We start from the raw sequence: 15,613 nt of genomic DNA, 5'->3' as shown, positions 1-15,613 counted from the left end.
ATGTACCAATTCAGCTAAATTGATTTTTATTAAATTTGAGATTTAATTAAATCAATTTGTTTATGTAGTTTCCCTCTTAGTTTCCTACAGCTACTAGGACCCCTTTTTTTTTGTTTTGTTTTACTTTTTTTACCTTATTTTAGTTATTTTACCATCACCATCCTGAGAGGTCAAGTAAATATCTACAGCGGATCTAAATATTTATAATTAATTATAACTAGTTATGATTAATTATTCATATTTCCCTTATGAGCTGATTCGCTACAAAGATTACCATCACCATGTTCTGGCAGTCGAGCTACAGGAATATAGATGGACAATAACTTCTCCTGTGCCATTGTTGAGTTGGGCTGATAAAGTGGTCATTTCATTTCTGCCGTAATAAAAACTATACAGTAGGCTTAAGATGTTGGCTTAAAGTAAGTTGGCTGCCAGTAAATCAAACTGCCTCAAAGAACTGCTTTAGATGGCCATTGAAAACTTTTCTCCTATATAACAACCACCAAAGCCTGAAGAAACAACACATCCTTGTGAAAGTTTCTGTGATTTGTTCTATGACCGCCTGAAATACTGAAGAATGCATTCAAATGTTTCCCAAGAGGTTTAATTGTCAAAACATTAGGCTTGTTTTAATGTCCATCTGGGTTTAAATTTCTTTAGGGTAGAGGGAAATTTTTCATTTAGAGCTACCAATGTGTCATTTGTTTTTGCTAATTTGATTATAGGTCTCCAAAACAAAGTTCGGCATTCGACAAACAGTTTTATTGTCAATTATAGATCACAATATATCACATTTTATCAGCAAATATGAAAGAATTGACTGTATTTAGTTTTGTTCATTTAAGGTGAAATAATTGTTTATTGGTGCCAGAAAATGTACAGAGCCAAACTCTGAACTCTTCAAGTTATTTTAGGGTTGCACAGACAAGTCGACTACGCACAGGTACTTCTGCAAGATATCTGTTAAAGATCGCTTCATTTGGAAAGCATCTGCTGTGTATAAACATCTGATAGATCCTACAGAGATATGCAAACATCTGATAGGTCTATAGAGGACACAACACTATAAGAAATCTTAGAATCCACATTTACGCGTTCCAAACAGTTAAAATGACAAATAAATGTATACTCCGAAAGTGCTCCACAAGACATGTGTGATTTTACAATCTGGATGCTCAAGTTGAACAGGAGAATGCACGTTTTAAACAGCTTCTTGTACAGGTATCGCTGTTGTAATCTAATGCGCTGCTGCATTGTAACATATAGGCTACAGACAGTAGCTTGTACATCACGCGCACATCAAGATCACTCAGAATCAATGTGCTATTCAGTAGCGCGGAGATGTATTGTCAACACTGTTCTGATTTCTCAGTAAAATAGCTTAGAAACTGAAAAGTTCTATCATATATTTCTTAGTAACTAAAACCCACAGCTTCACTATTAGTAGAGAGACGCTGCCAGGTAGAATTAATTCACACACGCAATCGCTCTCTCACTATTGCATTCATATAAATGCAATCTTTACTGTGCTACTTTATCTGTATCTGATTCAGAACGAGCAGAAATCTGTGAGAAATATAACGACCCAAAGACAAAAGAACTCATAAAAATGAGCTGTTATAGGAGCAATAGCCATGTGGGCAGCGCTGTGTCATATGCCGTAGCTGTGCACAAGGTGTTCGAGACTCAGCTCAAGGTTCAGGCTTATTTGTTCATTAATGAAGTCATCAGCGTCTAATTGACTAGTTGACTCGACTTTCATCATAGAAATTAACAAAATCTGAAGTCGTTCAAACCCTAACACAGAATATGATACATTTCTGATAATATTGTATTCTATTTTATGACTAGTGTTAGACATGGTTGTTGCTACACAAAACTGTATTGATCTGAGATTTGGCAACTAAAAGAAAACAATCATGCAAAAGGGCCCAGATCAGCAAAAATTGAAATAAATACATTTTTAAAGAGAAATATGCAATGGGGACAGGAGAACTATTCTGAAATAAGCAAGAAATTAAAACGGTAATGACATTCTTTCTTCTGTGGAACATAAAAGAAGATATTTTGAGAAATGTCTCAGTGCCTTTTCTCCATCAATGGCAGCAAATAGTCACCACAATTGTTTAGTTACCAACATTCTTCAATATATGCTTTTCTGTGTTCCACAGAAGAAAGAAAGTCACACAGATTTGAAACAACATGAGGGTGAGTAAACGATTTGACAGAATATTCATTTTTGGATGAACTATCCCATTAATGTTACCTCAACAGCTTGTCCAAAAAACACAGGTTCCAGTCCACAGAACTAGAGAGACTAGATTCTCAACTTTAGCCAGGCTCTTGTGGAATAGGAGTTTATTGCCTTTTAAATGATTAAATACAATCTCCCTGGGATAACAAATGTTTTCTGGTCTATGAACTCTTTCTCGCCAATACATTGGAATTATGGGCTATGAAATTCCCTGTGTGAAACATTCTTCTCAATTGTCTGGACACTTCATGCCGTACAAAATGCTCTTTTTCTCTTCACCTCACCCAGCATTTATGTTTTCCTCTTTTCACAGACATGTAACAGTCTGTATCTGGTTTAAGTCTTTTATGTTTGTAGCATCTTTTCCAGATATGTTCAGCATGCTACTGAAGCCGGATCATGACGAATAGAGACAGTTTTAACAGACCTTTGGCTCTCCTCATAATTTCCCAGCCAATTCTCATGCCTCCTCCACCCAGAACAACCTACACTCTAAAAAATGTTGGGTTGTTTCAACCCAACTTTGGGTCAAATATGGACTAACCCAACTTTTGGGTTAAAAATGTAATTAAAATTTAACCCAACAGCTGGGTTAGTCCATATTTGACCCAAAGTTGGGTTGAAACAACCCAGCATTTTTTAGAGCGTACCAACCACCTAGTAGTGCCCTCAGAACCACACAGCAATGCCCTGGAATGGTGGCATTTTACATGGGCAAGCACCACTCACATTTAATATATAGTAACTTTGTACACATCAAGTATTTCCTGTGACCCCAGTAAATTCTTCAGTGATGTAAAATGTAGGTTATGCTGGAGCTGAGTACAGATGACCTGACATCAGGGCCATAAACATCAGCTCATGCTGTGTGCGCACTCCCTTTAGTACAGTGACCCTTCAAATACATGAAGAAATGGTTCTGCCATTTCCAAAAGTACATGGTCTGGAGGCACCGACAGAAATAAAGCATACCATATTTGTCTGAAACACCAATTTGGAGCAAATCCTATGTATCTGTCCCACTACACCCTGTTTCAATCTTTTTTAAGTAGGAAATTTACATTTCTGCTAAAAGTGGTGATAGCGGAATATACAACCTAACTAAAAGCTACAAAGATAAAATGTCCTGGGTGGTTGCAAATGTACCATGAATTAAAATATGGGTGGTCTGCTTAATTTGAAGAATTTTCCTGAACATCATTATTGTATTAAAGAAAGTTGTTTTCTGTTAATGCATGGGAAAAAATATTTTGGTTACAAATAAAATGGATTGTATTACATTGCAAAACAATATACATCTGTGAATCATTAAAGGAACCCATTATATTCTGGTTATGCTCTATTAACAGCATCTCTGAAATGCTGCTGATTACCATGGACAATAACTGTGTCCATCATTTTGTAAAAACAAGCAAAAACATGTAATGCACAGTGGTAGTCTTATAACACATGACTAAATTCATCCTGCTGGTAAAGAGAAAATTTGGAACATTTTTAGCACAAACAATACACATTGTTCAATGGAAAATTTAATGGGCTTCAACAAAATTGCAAGCTGCACATTTCTAAACAGAATCTTTCAGAATGCCTTGCCTTGACTTACATTATAAGTGTGTTACTACCCTTGATAAAAAAAGTACATGTGTATAATGTAATATTAATGAAATAAAAGGCCACTTAAGTGTAGTTAAAGAGAGTACACTTTCATGACAGTTTCTTAATACACTTTTACGAAGTGCACAGTAAAAAGTCAAAATGTCAAAAAAAATTACACATAAAGATGTACTCTTTACGTAGTTCAAAAAGCACTTTAAAGTTCAGCTTATTGTAATTAATATAAATTTCAACTGTAATACATTTTTATTGATTGGCAGTTATCATGGAATTATGTTATTATACTCACAGCACTGAAGTATATTACTTTTCACATAAGTATATTATTTCCATAATAAGTAATATGGTTTAACATATAACAGTAATATGATTTAACAGCTGATAACGTTTAACTTGCCTTGAACTCTGAAGATTGTAGCATTGTAATCAAAGTAACCTGTACTATATCATCCATTAAGGAAACAGTTCACCCAGAAATGAAAATTTGCTGAAAATGTACTCACCCGCAGGCTTTCCAAGATGTAGGTGAATTTGTTTCTTTATCAGAACAGATTTTGAGAAATGTAGCATTACCCCACTTGCTCACCAATGGATCTTTAACATATAACAGTAATATGATTTAACAGCTGATAACGTTTAACTTGCCTTGAACTCTGAAGATTGTAGCATTGTAATCAAAGTAACCTGTACTATATCATCCATTAAGGAAACAGTTCACCCAGAAATGAAAATTTGCTGAAAATGTACTCACCCGCAGGCTTTCCAAGATGTAGGTGAATTTGTTTCTTTATCAGAACAGATTTTGAGAAATGTAGCATTACACCACTTGCTCACCAATGGATCCTCTGCAGTGAATGGGTTCCATGAGATTGCGAGTCCAAACAGCTAATAAAAACATCACAAAAATCCACAAGTAATCTACACGACTCGAGTCCATCGATTAATGTCTTGTGAAGTGAAAAGCTGCATGGTCATAAGAAACAAATTTTTATTTGTTTCTTATGATGAGATGTTTTAACTTCAAACCATTGATCCTGGCTAAAATACAAGTCTTCTATACATAATATCACTTTCTCTAGTGAAAACGTTGTCTCGTTTGAATCGGGAGAAATATACGCAGATTGCAACATTTATAAATGAAAACAGTTTGAAAGAAATATGTTTGCAGGTTTAGATTTGAGAGGAGAACAGATGATGGATTTTTTTCACTGAAGGGTGCATTTTTATGAATTAGGCACTTTTCACTTACAAAATGTTAACTGATAGAGTCGTGTGGATTATTTGTGGGTTATTGACATACTTTCATCCACTGTTTGGACTGAATCTCATGGCACACATTCACTGCAGAGGATCCATTGGTGATCAAGTGGTGTAATACTAAATTTCTCCAAATCGGTTCAGATGAATAAACAAACTCATCTACATCTTGGAAGGCCTGAGGGTGAGTACATTTTCAGCAAATTTTCATTTCTGGGTGAACCAATCCTTTAACCTGTCGAGGTAGATCAGTGTAGACATTGATATCATGATAGTTACTTTGTACTTTCATAGCTACTACATATATATCACTGTTACGTCACTAAAGCCTTGTTCAGACAGTCAGTCCAAATCTGATTTTTGTGCATATTCGATTGGAATCCGATCATATTTAGCCAGTGTGAATGGCAAAAACACACATGCAATCAAAATCCTATTCAAATCGCATTTCTGGAAATCCGTTTCAGTCTCAAATTGGATTTTGTGTAGCTTTTTTGCTTATGTCACTTTCTCACGCCACATAAGACATAAACATATCAGACACTGTCAAACATTTAAATCAGATTCCTATCGGATATGCACAAAAATCGGATATGGACTGACAGTCTGAACAAGGTTTAATTCAGCCAGCTTATACTGCATCTTGGGCTGTTTCTAAGCAGTAATTGGAGAAACCTTGAATTCACCTACATTACTGGAAGAAATCAACAGTCCTCATAAGGAAATTGGCTTAATAATGTCTTAATTAAAATGCAAAAAAATGCAGAAAAGTTTGTGTTAGGTTTTGGAGTTGGGTTAGGTGATGGAAAATAACTCTTGCTCAGTGTAAAGACAATAAAAGTCGATGGAAAGTCCCCACCACAAACCAGATGTGTTTGTGTGTGTGTGCAAGTTTGATTACTTGTAAGGGCAAAATGTTTTAAAAATGCCCTCACAAATTTAGAGAAACATGTCAGAAACCCAACTGTGAGGACATTTAAAGTGCCCACACTATTTGATGGGCTCACAAATCGGCCAAATTATATTTTTCATTAAACCTACTAACACGTTTGTTTGAGGGTTAGGTTTAGAAGTAGGTTTGGTCTTTAGCAAATATCATCATCTCCATATAAGAATTATTTCCTTGATAAGTGAAACCAGTGTGAAATTCTGAACAATTGTGTGTGGTCTCAGCCATATACATGACAAACACAGTAGCCTCTATCTTTGACATTTATGACTTTTTCTGATTATTTTGCATACTAGAGTTTATGGCTTTTTGAAGTCCCATATTTTACAAATTTGAACACATTGTAAAGACTGTGGTCAAGTGATATGGAATTGAAAACATCTTGAAACATATTTCAACCAATCAGAGACAAGCATTCAGCAGTGCTGTGGTATAAAAACAGATATCTTGTTTTTTTTTTTAAATGCTTGTGCTTCACATATTTGCATTTGGAAGCATGAGATTAGAATGTTTTCTTAACCAGAGTGAAGAAAAAGGAAAATAAAAAAAGAGGTACATGTTTTGTGAAGCTTAACTAGAAATGACCATGGCAGGATGACAAGGTATCATGCTGAGCAGGATCATAAAACAGGAAGACAAAACCCAACTGATGATGGAAGACTGAAAATGTTACATTATGAAGATATCTACCAGCTGTTTGCGGTTTTCCTCCAGGCATAGTCCAAGAACTCCCAAGAATGATCCAAACGCCAACTGCAATCAGTAGACAGACATGAATGAAAAAAGAGAAACAAATGATGCCAAATACTCTAGAGAACATAAGCATGACTGTACAAGCACTGGGAATCATTATCATGGTTTCAAATCATTTCAAACTAAATGATTTATGGCATCCACTCTATGTTTTTCAAGGATCATGAGATTACATGCTGTAGCGGAACACATAACCTTCCCTCTCCTCAACATCCTGCTGATAGCGGATTGGAAGATCCAATCCCTTTGGATGCAAAACTTCATCAGCTTGTGAGAGGTGACACACTGCAAACTATACTAATAGTCCAAGTCTCCAGTAGGGTATCTGCTGGAGTTGTGGAAAGATTCACAGACCAGTCAAGTTCACAGATGGAAAAGAGATGTTTTGGTAACACAGTACGCGGTTTACTTCTCACTGTCAGACTGATTTTATTATCTTCATTTTCCTGTTGTTAACCCATTGATAATATATAACATTGTATCAACAAGAAGCCCCTTGTTTATAATGTCTGAGCAGCCTTGAGCTCACAGATGAAGTCACCAATGTAATTCATTAATTGGCAAAATGCAAGTTTGAGTATTATTAAGAGACAACCACTGACACTTCTAAGGAAACGAAAAAGGAAAAATGAGGAATACTTGGTTGCTATGTAATTGGGACTAGAGTTTTTAAGTTTCAAAAAGGACGCAATGTACAGTGGGTATAGAAAAGAATCACACCCCCTTTAAAATAATCACATTTTGTTGCTTTGCAGCCTTAAATGAAGACGGACACAGTTTTTGTTTCATCCAGCTGTATTTACTCAGGGCAACTTATAACATCCAATTGAAAGATACACCATGTCAGAAAAATAAAATAAAATAAAAAAACAGAATCACCAAGTTGGAAAAAGGATCACCCCCTTGTGTCAGTATTTTGTTGAGTTAAACTCACTGTGAAATGTGCTACTTGTTTTGGTCTGATTGTTGAGATATGACTACGTTTTTTAAGATGTGATTTTGTTTATATTGGCATCTCGTCAAAGTAATTAAAGGGAAAGTGCATTCAAAAATGAAAATTATTATACTTTCCAAAGCTAAATGACTTGAAAGAAATGTTAGGGACCTGCAGCCTTGTGACAGAGCCTGTCATTCTGCCTATCTACTTTTGAGAAGAAAGTCATAAAAGTTTGGCACAAGAGGTTAAGGTGAGTCAGGTAAGGTAACAGTCCCTTTAGGATTTACATTGTCATTCTCTACAAATGGCATATGATGCTACGGTGCACTTATATAATAGGCTAAAGTAATTATAGTAAGACCGAGTAAGAGGTTTGTTTGCATACAGCCGCTGAATCCCTATTAGAGATGTGGCTTCGGCTGGAGTTTAGGCACTTGATCTTAATCCAGAAAGTGCTGGATGTTTCTTAGTCCTGTTGCTTTCTTTTGTCAATGAGGACTTAATATTGAAGTACTTTGGTGTGTATCTCTGCCTTGTTCCTTGTTGTATTCTGCCTTATTCAAACACAGAAGTACAGTTGTTTACCAACAAAAACCTTGCTAGTGTTAAAAGTAAATATGCCCTTTTTGACCATTGGAGGAGTGGACAGACACACACAGCACACTGAGAACTTTGATCAGCAGCTTCCAGCAAAGCAGACAGACCTTGAGTCAGTATGTCATGTCTCACGATGCATCGACCTGCCTGTTTCAAAGCAGTTTCAGATTTACTAAAACTTACCTGCTTTTGTTGTCTTTCAGATTATACTACATAAACGTGGTGTCAACTTTACCAAAAGTTATGTTTGTTAACATTAGGTGTCATGAAAGCACAGGACAGCATTTAATAATATAGGTTAATTGTAATATTATTTATTGTTAATTCTTGTTAATTCTTTATACAATAAATAATAATAACAATAATAATTTTAATATTAGTAATGTTAATATTTGTAATTTGAAATGTTAACAATATACTAGTAGATGTATGTAGAAATAACAATAAAGTAGTACATTAATAAATGCTGTAAGTATTGTTCATTGTTATTTCATGTCATATATTGCATTAAATACTTTTAACATATAGAAGCTTATTGTAAATTGTTACCAGTGTATATTAGCAATTTTTTAGGCTGGCTGCTTAGAAAAGGCAGGTGTGACACCTGGTAGGGGTTTGTCCTCTTCCACAACAACAGAGACCACCTACAGTGGGTATAGTCTGTTGGGATATGTCACTACTAACTTTGCACATCTAGACTTTGCAATATTTGCCTACTCTTCTTTGCAGAACTGCTCAAGTTCAGTTAAATTTGATGGTGGCCATTTGTGGACTGCAGTCTTCAAGTCATTCAACAGATTTTCAATGGGGTTTAAATCTGGGCTCTGACGAGGCCATGCAAGGACATTCACCTTTTTCTCGTTCAACCACTGTGTGGTCAGTTTTGCTGTGTGATTTAGTTCATTGTCATGTTGGAAGGTAAACCTTCTTCCCATTTACAATTTTCTGGCAGAGGGCAGCAGACTTTCCTCAAGAATTTGACGGTATTTTGCCACGTCCATTTTTCCTTCTATCCTGACAAGTGCTACAGTACCTGATGGAGAGAAACACTCCCATAACAGGATATTACCACCGCCATGCTTTATTGAATGCTGTTATTTGGATGGTGAGCTGTATTGGATTTCCACCAGATATACATTGTTTGGTGCTGAGACCAAATAATTAAATTTTAGACTCATCTGCCTCAGAATCTTCAAGGTGCGTTTTGGCAAAGCTCAGAATTCAATCTAATCTGCCTCAGAATCTTCAAAATGCGTTTTGGCAAAGCTCAGTCGTGACTGCAAGTGGCCTTTCTTGAGGAGTGGCTTTTTTCTTGCAACCCTCCCATACAAGCCACATTTGTGGAGAATTTGTGATATTGTTGTCTCGTGTACACAATGACCTGCACAATGACATAAATTCCTGCAACTGCTTCAGAGTTGCTGTAGGCCTCTTGGTAGCCTCTCTGACCAGTTTCCTCCTGGCTCTTTCATCCAGTTTGGAGTGACGTCCTGATCCAGGAAGGGTCTGTGTTGTACCAAATACCTTCCACTTCTTAATAATAGACTACTCTGTGCATTGATAAAGCCTTTGAATTTTTTTGTATCTATCTCCTGACTTGTGCCTGTCCACAACTTCGTTCTGGAGATCTTTTAACAGTGCCTTGCCACCCATGGTTGACTGTTTTCTTCAGTTGCACTACCAAGGACTGAAATGCTCCAGGAAAGCTCTTTTCATGCTGAGCTAATCAAAATGACTACAGCTGATCAAAGTCAAATGGCTTTGTGTGCCATTGAGAAGGTGATTAGCTACAACTGATTGAGTTTACAAGTCATTTTTATGAGGGGGGTGATCCTTTTTCCAACTCACTGATTTTTTTTACTTTTTTTCTGACATGTTGGTGTTATATTTTTCACTTGGATGTTATAAGTTGCTCTGAGTAAATACAGCTGGATAAAACAAAAACTGTGTCCATCTTCATTTCAGGCTGCAAAGCAACAAAATGTGAATATTTTAAAGGGGGTGATTATTTTCTACACCTACTGTATATCGTGTATTAAAATTTTGTATCAAAATCATGGACCCATTTTGGACCCATTCAACAGATATCAGTAAATTGAGGGGTGCATGGCCAAAAATACAAAAAAAAAATTAAAAAAAAGGAACAAACGGAGTCTCGCATTGATTCAATTAGGGACATAGCATTTAATATTTGGCAGAGGCTATTTACACCAACTCCGCCCACCAACGTGCGATTCGGCTAGTCAACATTACAGACACTCTACAGTCGTCAGTCTCAGTAGCGCAGACGGTAAAACGTGTATCATACTCGTTTTGATGCCGATCGACCCGGGTTCAAATCCGCCTTTTGGCGAACTTTTTTCTCCCTTTTCACATGTCAAATAAATTAAGGAAATAATCAAAAAGTTGAAAATAAAGTATCGGGTAGGGTTAGGGTAGGTGTAGGGAGGGCTTTATTGTGCCAATAAGGTGGCATCCATTTAATAATTAAAATTATAATTTACACTCAATACGTTGCATACTTTGCATACTGTTTTATAATGTACTACAATACTGAGGTGCAGATAATTGCCACTATTTGCAATAAATAGCATAAATATCAGAAAATCCTGCTATTTTAACGTACTGTAAATATAATCTAGCTATTTGCACTTAGTGTAAATAGCATCTATCGCTAAGAAAATACGCTATTTTCACTTAGTGTAAACAGCATCTAATTGCTATTTACACTTAGTGTAAATAGCATCTATTGCTATTTACACTTAGTGCAAATAGCCGCTGCCTTAATATTTACATACAAGGTGATTCTGTATTGCAGGGCCGTGCACAGGGGGGTGGCCCAGTGGCTAGAGCCACTGCCCCTCTCCCCTCATTGGCTGAGGTGCCCCTCTTGAACCCCCCAGCACCCCTACTGAATGTGATTGGCCCCCTCGGTGCCCTACCAACACCATTGGGCTAGAGTACTGTTAATCTGACAATGCCTAATGCCATTGGATCAGAGCGATGTCAATCACTTCCTGGTTTGTGTCAACTTTTACAAAATAGTAGTCTTTATTGGTCTAAATACTGTATATATTAAAATACATAATCTAATACAAGTAATTATGTTTGAAACAATGTTCCCAGCAACTAGGGAATACACAGCCCTGTTTATATATTTAAATATAGGGCTATACAGCCATGTAGTGGTTACACCATGTTGCATAGAGTAAATATTTAGTAAAAAATCCCCTTAAAATACAAAATGTTAAAGACAAAAATATGATTGAACTAATATACTAATGTACACACACACACTGGTTAAAATTCAGCCCTGGACTTACTTGTTTTAGATTATGTACTTACTTGTATTAGATTATGTATTTGGATATATACAGTATGTAGACTACTAAAGAATACTACTAGACTACGTACTTTTTCGGAAAATTTTACATCTAAAGGTTGATTTGAAGTGTCAGTTTTTGCATTATTATTGCGGTCAAATCTGGACATAGGGAATGCATTTTGTTACTCATACTAGCTTTACATATAATAAACTTGATCAGTCACACGAAAGTAATCAGAATAAATATTGACTCAGAATAAATATTGAGGCTATTTTCCAAAATATATTACTGAGTGTTTACATACCTTATGAACAGAGACGTGGTCTGTGGTAAAGTCATTTGAAAAACTCCACATCGCTGTCAGCGACTGACAGAGCAGATTCCAGTAGTTTTATTTGCATGGTAAAAAGGCTTTACATTGCCAAAGCAATGACAGCGCTCTGATGATCCAGTGGTGTTGAGCATTATCAAATTTACAGGCAACAATGGGCAGCAAATCAGGCAGTGATTGACAACGCTCTGATCCAATGGCATTAGGCATTGTCAGATTAACAGTACTCTAGCCCAATGGTGTTGGTAGAGCACAGAGGGGGCCAATCACATTCAGTGGGGGTGCTGGGGGGTTCAAGAGAAGCACCTCAGCCAATGAGGGCAGAGGGGCAGTGGCTCTAGCCACTGGGTCACCCCCCTGTGCACAGTCTCCATGCTCACAGTGTCTCAGACACTAATATTTTAGCTGAATCACTGTCTGGCCATCTGGGATTTCAGTATGGAGATAAAGGTTAGGGATATAATTTTTTCAGTATTACATGACATTGTGTGTGTGTATTAGCACAGTTTGTTGTTTTCTTCTGGTTTGTTTCCAGTTCAAGGGTACTTTAATATTAATATTTTTCAAGGTATTGAAGTTAGAAATTCCTGTATTGTGACCACCAATTTCACGAAATTTGTCAGTTAAGATAAAAGTGGGTTTTGTTCAAAATAGCTATTATCCACATAGATCTTTGATATGAATGAATATTTTTTGGTAATTCATTAAATATCGCCAGCTAAAAAGTAACTAGTACTCTGAGTAATTTTTGAGAAGAGTAATTTGTACTTTTACTTAAGTACTGTTTTGACACCAGTACTTTTACTTGTAATTGAGTATTATTTATAACAGTAACAGTATGTAACAGTACTTGTACTTAAGTACAAATTTTCAGTACTCTTTCCACCACTGGTGATTTATTAATTGCTACTCAATTGACAAAATACAATGCACCTTTTTTGCCCACAAAATTTTGCTAAAATTTCAGTTGTGTGCCAACGCTTTAAGGCTGCTGAGTATGTGAAAAAATGATAACGGTCATATTCATAAAATGAGAAATTAAAATGTTCCTTTGTGTTACTCGATTCTATAAATGAAGGAAATCAGTGTGTGGGCCTATAATCACATCAGAGACCAAGAAAATTACACAAACCCGCATCAAGCACATATTTCCAAAGGACATTTAAATGATATTTGTTTGATTTATAGCAATTATTGTAAAATATAATTTCCTTGACAATAACCATAATTATGTTGAGCCCAGGCTAAATCATAAAGTCAATATCTATGTGCAGTTAAGTATTTTGAGAAGGGCTGGTGAGATCCAAAATGACTTTATCCAAAATTGCATTTATAAATTGTATTTCAGATAAAAGTGAGATTCTCCTGCTATTTCAGATTGTGTGGTTTTCTCATGAAAATTTGTCTTGGAAAGGTTTGGTTGGTCTCGTCTACTTTGGCAACTTCTATGAGTTTTAAATAAAGTCAGAGCAGTGGATTTGACTTGGGTTGTTGGGGGAATTACTGCTCCAACCAAAATTAGTGTTCTTCTTGACAGACGATTAGTTTCAAATGACTACTTTTCTTATCTGATTATGGTTTGACTGTTTTAGCAAATGGCTGCAATATAACAAAGAGTGAAAAATTGAAGGGGGTCTGAATACTTTCCGTACCCACTGTAAGTACATTTTCATCCCGCTGGATGGAATGGAATCTTCATTGAGATCAGCATAAACTCTAGCTCCCCAGGGAATGTACAAAAAGATCAAGAATGTTAATGGGTCTCATAGTTAGGCAGAATACCAAAGAAAACAAATACAAACAAGCAACAAATAACGAATAAACCAACAAATAAATATGTTCTATTTAAACATTTTTTCCCAATTTTTCTGCATTTACACCAAATACAAATCAAAATGTGATTAGGACACTTACAATAATTCCTGAAATGTATCCTGTGATGCTGACGCTCTCAGTGCGTGTGCTGGTGTAGATGCCCATCACTACAATAAGCAAAGACAGACTTAACATGCCTGAAACCAGCCACTGAGCCTTTCTTCTCCTCATCCTCACTGCATCTACCAGAGAGAGAGAGAGAGAGTTTAGGAGTTAACTACTTTTAAATGATTGCAAATCAATAACATAAATACAGTTTAAATCTGCTTAAATAAATAGGTTTCCCCTCGTGACTGACAAAACTCAGTTTACGTATGAAATCATTATCTGCCGCAGGAGGAAGAACTCTTGGCTTTTTCTGCATTGAACTTTGTTCAATCGTTTGTTTTGAAAATATTAAATGATTCAAATTATTTCTGTAAGAATTATGACATATGACATGCATTATGTAGAGCGAATTGCAAGCTTTTTATTCTAAACCTTTTGAGTATTTGGTGATGCTACAATCGTCCAAAATGTCAATGTATGACAAATCATTTTTCTGTGACAATTACAAACAGAAAAAAATTTAATTTATCTTAAGTTTATAGCATTTTTATTTATTTATTTTTCAATTTAAGTACAAAATTGTTTATTGTTATTATCTTAAAAAAATTATTTGTATCAAATTAGTTCTCACTTTATCTAATTTATTAAGGTACATTTATTAAATACACCTTTTACACCCTAAAAACACATATCCATATGTTGAAGCTTGATCATATCCGCTATGAGGATATTTGTCACACAAATTAAAACATTTTAAGAATGACAAAAAATGATTTATGACGGGTACATTTGACTGTCTACTGATATTTAAAATAATTCCTTCCACTTTACCTGAGGTCCCACTCACATTACCTGAGCTGAACCCACTCGGTACACAATCTATGTCTATCAAAGATTATAAACGATAAAATAGTTTCGACAGGAAACATATTTTATTCGCATGTAAAAATAAGAAGTGCAGGTTAATGCAGACCATTCTATTTCCTTTTTTATAATAATATGTTAAATACATAAATACTTTCTAATTTTCTCATTTTAAGTTTTACTTACGCTAAATGGACAATATGTTTTTGAATTCTCATTCAAACCCCTCACACTTACCTGCAGCGGCGTCGCGTCGGGTCGTTTCCTGTGCGTTTGTCATTTCTCCGAATATTTATAATCCAACCGACCTCACTCGCTGTATAAATCCAGACTGCACGAGCGGCGCCACCACGACTGCTAGAGCTTTTATACACGTGCCCGCTCCCTCCGGGGAACAGTTCAGCTGAAACTCGTCTGACCTAGTGTTACGTGATAATATTTTTAGAATTTGACTATTTGACTTGGTTTTGTAATGCTTCTACGGAAATTATAACAATCATGATTTACATCAGACTATATAGCAGATTATTTGGGGGCTAGTTTTTTCTCGGGGTAGGTTTATTTTTCTGTAAAGACACAAACTTTAAAGTTGTGACGGGGTGTGCATAAGACTGACATGGTACCTTCATAATCATGACATGACACATGTCATTAAGTGTCATTCGCTCAGTTATGTCATTTTTAATGCAAATATGACATTATTTGACCTAACCCTACCCCTACCCTTACCCCTAACCATAGCCCATAACAAAGACATCTCAAACAATGTCATCTTTGCATTAAAAATTACACAACTGAGCGAATGACA

General features: G+C 35.9%; 1 protein-coding gene across 1 annotated transcript in view; it reads right to left on the bottom strand.

Annotated features, from left to right (window-relative positions):
- The window catches only part of LOC107684602 (transmembrane protein 255B-like), a 30,396-nt gene extending 15,283 nt beyond the window's left edge, over positions 1–15,113 (bottom strand). The window contains exons 1-3 of the mRNA XM_016480894.1: positions 15,043–15,113; positions 13,933–14,075; positions 6,765–6,827 (exon numbers count right to left, since the gene is read on the bottom strand). Coding sequence (XP_016336380.1) covers positions 6,765–6,827; positions 13,933–14,075; positions 15,043–15,085 — 249 coding nt within the window. The 5' untranslated portion in view covers positions 15,086–15,113. The remainder of the gene's footprint in view (positions 1–6,764; positions 6,828–13,932; positions 14,076–15,042) is intronic.
- Between the last annotated feature and the right edge of the window lie 500 nt (positions 15,114–15,613).

Source organism: Sinocyclocheilus anshuiensis, unplaced genomic scaffold (genome assembly GCF_001515605.1).
Source record: "Sinocyclocheilus anshuiensis isolate Anshui unplaced genomic scaffold, SAMN03320099.WGS_v1.1 scaffold41, whole genome shotgun sequence".
NCBI lineage: Eukaryota > Metazoa > Chordata > Actinopteri > Cypriniformes > Cyprinidae > Sinocyclocheilus > Sinocyclocheilus anshuiensis.
The sequence above is the reverse complement of the archived record's forward strand: the minus strand, read 5'-3'. Positions and strand labels throughout refer to the sequence as shown.